This window comes from Dendrobium catenatum, unplaced genomic scaffold (genome assembly GCF_001605985.2).
Source record: "Dendrobium catenatum unplaced genomic scaffold, ASM160598v2 fragScaff_scaffold_1221, whole genome shotgun sequence".
Classification (NCBI taxonomy): Eukaryota; Viridiplantae; Streptophyta; class Magnoliopsida; order Asparagales; family Orchidaceae; genus Dendrobium; species Dendrobium catenatum.
The window spans coordinates 1,122,425-1,131,240 of NW_021319683.1; the positions used below are offsets into that span (position 1 = coordinate 1,122,425).

At 35.7% G+C, this 8,816-nt stretch overlaps 1 protein-coding gene across 1 annotated transcript; it reads right to left on the reverse strand.

Annotated features, from left to right (window-relative positions):
* Nucleotides 1–1,563: 1,563 nt before the first annotated feature.
* On the reverse strand, nt 1,564–7,480 carry LOC110108411 (probable anion transporter 2, chloroplastic). The gene is made up of 7 exons (XM_028699240.1): nt 6,998–7,480; nt 5,593–6,180; nt 3,628–3,672; nt 3,382–3,528; nt 2,028–2,165; nt 1,903–1,936; nt 1,564–1,811 (listed from the first exon to the last, which is right to left on the reverse strand). Exons 1-7 carry the CDS (start codon nt 7,430–7,432, stop codon nt 1,639–1,641), a joined length of 1,560 nt encoding a protein of 519 aa, XP_028555073.1. The 5' UTR covers nt 7,433–7,480; the 3' UTR covers nt 1,564–1,638.
* Nucleotides 7,481–8,816: the final 1,336 nt, after the last annotated feature.

Here is an 8,816-nt window from a genome sequence, read left to right on the forward strand (position 1 = left end):
AGTCAAGTGACTATAATAAGATAATAGTGATAGAATGATCGTATCACAGAAAAGATGGTTAGAGGACAACAATAGAGCGATGACGTTGGAAGATCATAGTCGGGTGATAATTGTCAGACAATTGTAGCTGGGCGACTCAGATGATAGTCAACAGCATAGGATGATCATACCACACTAATCATATGGTGACATGAAGGTGGCCAACAATACTCATTGGTGTCAAATGTCAGGTAGAGCTCTAGAAATTTTTATATTACTAGGCTCTCTCAAAACTCAAGTCAGGTTTTCCCATATTGGTGTTTGGTAGGCAACCCATATTGAATCATTTGATCAAATAATATTTTTTCAACATCCACATACCATAAAGACCTTGGTTTTGATGGATTCTTCTTGTCGAGCCACTCGATTTGACTATAAGCATATGAGATAAAGAGAATTTTGATTTTTTAAAGTAATGCACCAAAATTTCTAAGCATGCATCAAGTGCTTGAATTGAGCTCATTTGGACTCAAATTGGATCACTATTGATGCCAATGAATTCGTTTCGTCTAGACGAGATGAATGCTTAATAGAATTGATTTTCTGATGACATTTCATTCATAATTGGTTTCCTTATAAGTTGAGGTAATTCTTTTATATTGCACTTGTAATTTTCTTGATTTATAAACTGTTTTAGGGAAGCCTTCCCGGATTTCTAAGACTCCTTGTTGCTTAATGCCAACGCCGAATCTATATTGTTTTGTTGATGTTAGAATCGTTATCATTTTATGAGCCAGCAATTTTAGATTTGCTTTGTTCAATGATGAGAAAATTAGACCCCTCGGGCTCAACCAAGTCGTCAAATTTACTCGATGCATTGTAAGGGATTATCATAGATACTACAATGATCTTACCATCTGACTTGGATGGAGCCCATACTTTTTTTTTTTTTTTGACATTTAAGCCAATTTAAACAAACTCATACACATCGCATACACAAGAGCTGAACCCAAGACCTCTTGGTTGGAAGCCAAAGCTCCCAATCAACAGACCAAGGCGAATTACATATGCCTGTACAATTATAAGTTTTTTATGACATTGTCAACGTAAAATATCTATATCAATAAAATTTATCGGATGTGGCACTCAAATTTCTCAAAAGCAAATTATAATTATATCATAAAAGATAATAAAAATCTAAATGCAACTCATTTTGATAAATGTAATTATTGGTTATCATTTCAAGTGGTGGAATCAACCACTCTCTTAGATTTATGAAATGTCCCCTATTTAAAAAAAAAACGAAAAACATCTCGAACATTCGATCACCACCACTGACTATCATCATTGTTTCATACAATATTCAATACCAATAAAAATAACTTATTATATATACATACTCAAATCTCATACTACTAATCCAAATAATTTTATATACAAGAGACAAACCAGAGATATGATCTACATTAAAAACCATGAAACTTTAACCTAAGTTACATATTACATATAAAAAAATAGGGATCTCTGATCTAAATTCCACCCTTGCACATATCCCTAATCCCTCCCATTTCAATTTACTTATATTAAAAAAATAGGGATCTCTGATCTAAATTCCCTCCCATTTAAATTACTCCATATTACACTCCAGAAAACAATAATTCAAAAGAAAACTTGCTCTGCAGTTGCATAACGATTCCAAAAGATGGTGGCGATGAAGTAGATAATTGATGTAAGTGTAAGAAAAGCTTGGAAAGATCCCAAAAATTCTACAAAATAGCCAGTACCTATGGTGCTGATTATGGCAGCCAATGTACCAGCTGAGTTTGTGATCCCTTCAAGAAGAAGAAGAACAAATAAAATAATTAGATATAAATATTTTAAAAATAAAATAAGATTATAGGTATATATATATATTATACATACCATGTAGGAATCCAGCGTACTTGGGTGCTATGTCCTGGAAAATTACAGAATTGGGACTAAGAAATTTCATAAAAAGAAGATGATTTTGTTCCAGAAAGAAATAAATTAGGTGTTACAGATCATACCTGCATGTTGAGAAGGAAACCAGCCTGGCTGAAAGAGCTCAAGCTTAGAGCTATGGTCATAAGAACTGCAGCCACTGTAGGGCTTTGAGCGTATTTCAAGCAGAGTAAGGCAACTCCAGGACCTATGAAGCCAATTGACTGCACAATGGCAATATAAGCATGGATGGAGAACAAATAGGCAATAAACGCAGTTAGAGCTGCTGATAATCAAGCGAATTATTGGGTCCAATGTACATTTTCCTTGAATGAAAAGTTAGTGTTAGAGGGACTGTTTCATCACGTTTAACTATTGATCTACTTGAGGGTTGTGGGCAACTAGTGGTTCTTGATAGCAGAACTCGTCAAGGCTATACATTTTGTATTTGGAACTCATCCGAAGTCCTTGCATGGTGGATAGCTTCTACCTATCAAAATTAGCTCATTAGATCATCTCCATCCGAACTGCATACCATCGTATGCAATCGGCCATTTGATCCATTCGAACGTCAAATCTCACGCCAAAATTCGGTCCATTCTGATGCGGAGCATATTAGTTAAATCATGGCTTAGGAATAATTTATCTAATTTAGTATCTTTTTCTAGAGAGTTTTACGCATTTCTATTATATTGTTATAAATAGGTGCTATAGGTAGAAGAAGATATATGAATATTTTTGGAATTTATAACAGTTTAGCTGTTTTGAGTCTCAAAGAGCTGTTTAGTTATTCTTCATCTTGCTTCTTCATGTTACTCCCCACATCACATTCGAACTCCAAATCCGATGCCAACATTGGAGTCGCACTGTTCACCTACGCCAATTTGCCGAAGAAGCACGCGAAAGAGGATAAATGAGCAGGAAAGATTATAAAATGCTTACCTTTGCAGGAAGCATTTTTAAGAAGAGAGAAAATGTCATTTGATTGGAGATGAATTATTGCATTTTGGAGTTTTGTTGCATTTTAGAGTGGAAAAGGGGTTTTTTGTTTTGAGATGCCCTTACAAGATCGACTATACTAAACCTATTATTGTGTTTTTTCTTGTTATTTTTTCATGAGCTCATATAGCTCATCATGTGCTATTTGGCCATAATCCTCATTCATAAATGGAAGATTATAAGAAAGAACCTGCGTGGACATGAGACTCTCCTAGAACTAAAATCTGTCCACGATTCTCTCTGACTATCTTTCCTTTACCCCCCTCTCCTCTTCAGGTTTATAATTTGTATATTTAGTAGCCTCATGAGGCTTTCCTCAAGACAATATCGGATGCAACACAAATGGCGCATGCTATTCAGACAATATTGCTACATCCAATATACTAGCAAATTAAGCAGCTCCTAATTTGCTTATCAACAAGTACTGAATGAAGTGCTTACCTGCATTATTTTTCGAACCAGTGTGACAGATTGACCGGACTTGATTAAGAAGTCAGAAGCGGCGCCGGCTAAGTAGCCGGAGAGGGCCATAACTCCCCATGGAAGTGCACTGAACCAAGCAGCTTGTTTCAGATTCACATCATACACCTATATAACAGCGTCGACCCCATGCAGAATAAACTACATTATTAAGTGGGATAATCAAAGAGAAAAGTAAACTGTAATCTGCCGAAGGAGGGCTCTTACAGTCTTGAAGTACACCGGCATCCATGATAGCAGCACAAAGTAGCCCTGCAACAGTTGATTTTATTTAGTGTAGTGGAGTAGTTATGCGGTTAATTAACAAATAAATAAAAATTTTATGTGAGAATATTTTGATGAAAATTTAATTAGATTATTAAAAAAATACTTGGTGATAGAAAAGTCCCCCTCAAACTTAAGGGAAAATTCTATAATATGGTGGTGAGACCTACAATGCTTTATGGTGCCGAATGTTGGCCATTAAAAGAGAAGCATAATAATAAGTATGTTTAGGTGGATGAGTGGCTTGACCCTTAGAGATAGGATACGAAATGAGTATATACATGAAAATGTTGGAGTAGCTAAAGTGGAAGATAAGATTAGAGAGAGTCGCCTTAGATGGTTTGGTCACATTAAACGGAGGCCTTCGGATGACCCAGTTAGAAAAGTTGAGGTATTATATTCGACTTATGTTAAAAAAGGTAGAGATATACCTAAAAAGACTTAGCTAGAAAGTATTAGAAATGATCTTTCTTTATTAGATTTAAATGAGAATTTGACTTTTAACTAGACATAATGGAGAAAAAAAGATTTATGTAGCCGACCCCATATAGTGGGACAAAGGCTTGATGTTGTTGTTGTTGATTAAAAAAACATTTGATTTACTTAGAGATAATTGAATATAAAGTTAATTTGTTATCTATATGTTAAACTAATTTAAAATTTAAAACTCTTAAACAAAATATATAGTCAAGATATCCTAAGGGGAGAGAATATTTATGTCATAATATTTTGATCAAATTTTAATCAAAATAAATTTTAAATTTCTCTAATTTTTATAAGATATGCGTAACAAAAAATTAATTGATAATTTATATATTAAATTTGATAAATGAGTTTTCAAGCTCTCAAAACTTTTTAATAAGCATAATAAAAATTAGGGATTTTTACATACATACCACTTTATTTGTTACATATTACATATTTAACACCTAATTCTTAAATATTACATTAATACCACCTAAATACTATTCTCATAACAAATGTACCACTCCGTCAAACGCTTCCCTCACGCCGTTTTTCTTTTCTCCTTCCGGCCTGTGATTTTCGCTGGAGAACAGAGGTTTCAGCGTCCCAATGACGTCGTCGACGAGGCAATGGTGGAGACGAGCAACTGCAGCAATGAAAGACAAGCAGAGCGTGTACCTGAGCAGAATTGCCGGCGGCGGTGGGCATCGAGCTGAGATTGAGGCTGCCGTGGCCCTCAAAACCCTCCTCATCACTCACGCTGTCCTCCTCTGCTCCTCCGCCGCCCCGAGCAAAGGCCACCTCCCAATTCCTCGTATTTCAGCCTCTGTCGTAGCCTCGGCGTGCTGAACGCCGCCGAGATCCCTTCAGTGGAGTCTATACCTGAGGAAGACATTCTGCTCTCGTGAGTGGCGGAATTGCTGAGAACGGAAATTATGGAAAGGAAGAAGAAGTGAGGAGGAGCAGGAAAATGTCGGAGACGGTGGTGACTGAGGAATGGGAGGTATTTGAGGAGGAGACGGCGACGGCGGATACTCCTTGGGTGAACAGCATTGAGAATCCCTTCTTCTGTTTGAACGACGCCAAGCTTATGGAGGAGGCAAGAGATTCGGGTATGTTCGAGTTCGAGCCAGTTCGCTTATAAATCTCACCGGTTCTTCGTGAAGAGCACAGGCGGGAAGAGCAGAGCTGAAGCCGGGATACCTTCGCTGAAACCTCTGTTCTCCCGCGAAAATCACAGGCGGGAAGGAGAAAAAAAAAACGGCGTGAGGGAAGCGTTTGACGGAGTGGTACATTTGTTATGAGAATAGTATTTAGGTGGTATTAATGTAATATTTAAGAATTAGGTGTTAAATATGTAATATGTAACAAATAAAGTGGTATGTATGTAAAAATCCCTAAAAATTAATCAGTTGAGAGAGAGAGAGAGAGAGAGAAGCATACCCAGTTATTAGCAACGTTAGCCAGAACAATCGCCCATGTCGGCAACTTCGAAAGCAAATACCCCAGCGGCGGAAACTCATGCCTCCCACCTTCCTCCCTGTTCTCAACCCCCTTCCCCTTCTCGATCAACCTCAACTCCTCAATGGAAATCACCCCGCTCTCCCTCGGATCATTCGTAACTCCCACCGCCCACATCGAAAGCCACAAAAAACCCATCAATCCAAAAAACCCAAACGATCCATTAATCCCCACCTTTGCCGCCAACACCGGCGTCGCCAGAAAGCCCATAACGTTCCCGAGGTGAAACCCCGCCATAGAGATCCCCACCGCGCTCGCCCGCTCGTGCCCCGGAAACCACCTCGACAGCAGCGTGTTCATGGAGGGCAAGGCGACGCCCTCCGCTAAGCCGAAGAGCGTGCGCGTGGCTAGTAGCATTGCCGTTGAGTGTTCCGCCGCGTATGGAGTTAGGAGAGTTGCCAAAGACCAGATGGCGACGCCGTAGGCCATTACTCTCTTTCCGCCGTATCTGTCGGCGAGGATGCCGCCGGCGAGTGAGGATGCGAGGTAACCCCATAGGAATGACGACTGCGATAGCAAGAAGCGAGGGATTTAGCTTCAAAAATGCTTGGTTTTGTTAATTCCTTCATAAAAACATATCACAATCTTTATCCAGATGTGTGGCATTTCTGTAAGCAAAATGGTCTGTGTGCTGGTCAAGTGTTTGTACAAATAAGTGCTTTCAGTTCAGCCAAAATTTGAGAGTTTTCATAAAATTTAGATTAAATACGTTTTATATTAAATTTAAAATAAATTTATTAATTTTTATTTCATTATGAAATAAATTTTCCCCTATTTTAAATAATTTTTTAAAAAAATTATCGAGCAATATTCATTTAATAAAAATTATATTATTGATTTCTAAAATTTATGTGTATTATAATTTATACTCATAAGTCATAACTCTTAACTCTTAACCATAAAATTGTTGTATAATTTAAACTTAAATTAAATAAGCTTTTTAATTTATATTTATATTTATATTTATATTATATATTAAAATTTATAGTAATCAAAACTGAAATTGAATTAAATTTAGATATTAAATTTATAAATATATAAAAATTTTGTGTTATATAATCTTGAAAAAAATATAGAAGCATATGCATGCATCAAAAGTCAAAAGTTAGAGTTGCAAGTATTTTTATTTTATTTTATCTTGTATTTATTTGAAAAAGTTGAGTGTTAGAAATATAAATTTGATATGAGAAAATTCTATTTAAATGCATAATAATAAATTTTTAGATTTTATAAATTAAATTATTTAGCAATGACCTTAGAGGTGCAAGTTAAAAGCTCAAAATAGACATGGATATGAAAATCATTAAAAATGATTTGAGATTAGACAAATCAAATTCAATAAGTTGAGTGTTAGAAAGCCATACTTGGCAGCGAGGGGGACGACGGCGACGGACATGACGACGCGATCGGCGTTGCAGAGAGACATCACAAACGCCACCAACGCCACTACTTTCACCCTCTCCGGAATCCCCAACGCCTCCTCTGCTCTTTCTCTCGCCATTCCTCTCCCGATCCTCTCCAATCCAGCGCTACATCGCACGATTCCATCGCATCTGCTTCTTTCCCTCCCCCAAGTTCGCGTAGGCCGAGATCCGATGCTTCGGGTCTCAATGGCCGCTGGGGATGCCTTCTTCTCCGTATAGATCGACACGGATCGGCGAGGGATGGTTGGGAGACTGAGGGAATGGGAGGAGGTGAGGGAGGAGAAGGCATTGGAGCGAGGAATGGAGAGAGACGGTGGGGAGGGAGAAGCTAACGCCATGGCGGAGGAGGGAGAGGAATCCGATCGAATTGAAGCCTTTGTCTTAATTATGACTTTAGTTGGTTGGAGTAGTGTACTAAATAATCGACTTAATTGAATTGGGCCGGGGGTTGTTACAATGCTGTAGGTAGGAGAATAATTGGGTCTCACTCTGACTAAAATGTTTTCAAAATTAATTTTTATAAAAAAAAAACATTATGATTAAATTAGATTAAATAAAAATTATTATAAATGTATAATTATATTAAGTTTAACATAATTTTAAGAGTTTTTACATTCATTCTAATATAATTTTTTATCATGATATGAATTTTTGTTAGATAAGTAACAAAATAGTCCTCTAATTTTTTAGGAATGATAAAAATGAGTTCCGATTGTTTAAGAAATATTTCTAATCTCTTAAATTTTTAAATAAGAATGAAAAATGATTACACAAAAGAACTATTTTAATTTTTATTTAGAGTGTTAAACAATAAAAATTAAGGATGAATCCGGTCATATTTATTTAAAAATGAATTCAATATTAATTTTTATATTAGCTAATTTAATATAAGAAGTTTTTAAATTTATTTGACTAAAATTTGATAATAAATTAATAATATGTTCACCCAATTGTTATCATTAATTTATTGACGCATATGCGATGGTGTTCGGTCGGTCATGTGATGTTTCTGGTGGGCCCCACCATGATCACCAACCACCGCATTGTATTTTACCTGAAATAAAAAAAAATATTATTCAGAGAGAATATTCGCGCCGAGTTTGGGGGGTCAGATATTTGGATATTTATTTATGAACTTATTAGTCTGAAAATAATTTTGGTGCTAATAGTTTATTATTGATTTTTATAATTAAATTTGCTTAGAATATTAATTAAAATGTAATTTATTTTAATTTTGGATCAGATGGATTTTGATTTTAGGAAATTAATAATCAATGATCGATTCGAAAAAGTTATTCCTGTCAAAATTATCCCATCACTTGCAAAAGCAACTTAAAAAATGAGTTAAAAAATATAACTAAAAATTATAAATAACTAAGATATACATAAAATTATTTTTGAGAATGTTCAAAAACATATTAATTTATTAAAAAATAAATAATTGAAAATTATAAATTAAATATAATTTTCATAAATTTATTCCACACCCACAGTTTTCTCGTACAAACAATTTCACAAAATTTTTCCACATAGCTTTGAAAGAACATTATCTATTCTCCAATTAGAGATATTTTGGTTGGGACTATTCCCCGACGACAAGCCAACCATCCTCCATTGTTGGAAAAGCATAAATCAACACAATCAAAGCCCTCCAAATCATGTACTCTCTATTCTCCATTTGTTTTACTTTTACACCCTCAACCAATATTCATTCTCTGCAAT

Coding starts and splice junctions, on each gene's coding strand:
- LOC110108411 (XM_028699240.1), bottom strand. CDS start 7,432: ATGGCGTTAGCTTCTCCCTCCCCACCGTCTCTCTCCATTCCTCGCTCC. Junction 3,673..5,592: donor CTAACGTTGCTAATAACTGG/GTATGCTTCTCT, acceptor CAACTGTTGCAG/GGCTACTTTGTGCTGCTATC. Junction 1,937..2,027: donor GTTTCCTTCTCAACATGCAG/GTATGATCTGTA, acceptor GTAATTTTCCAG/GACATAGCACCCAAGTACGC.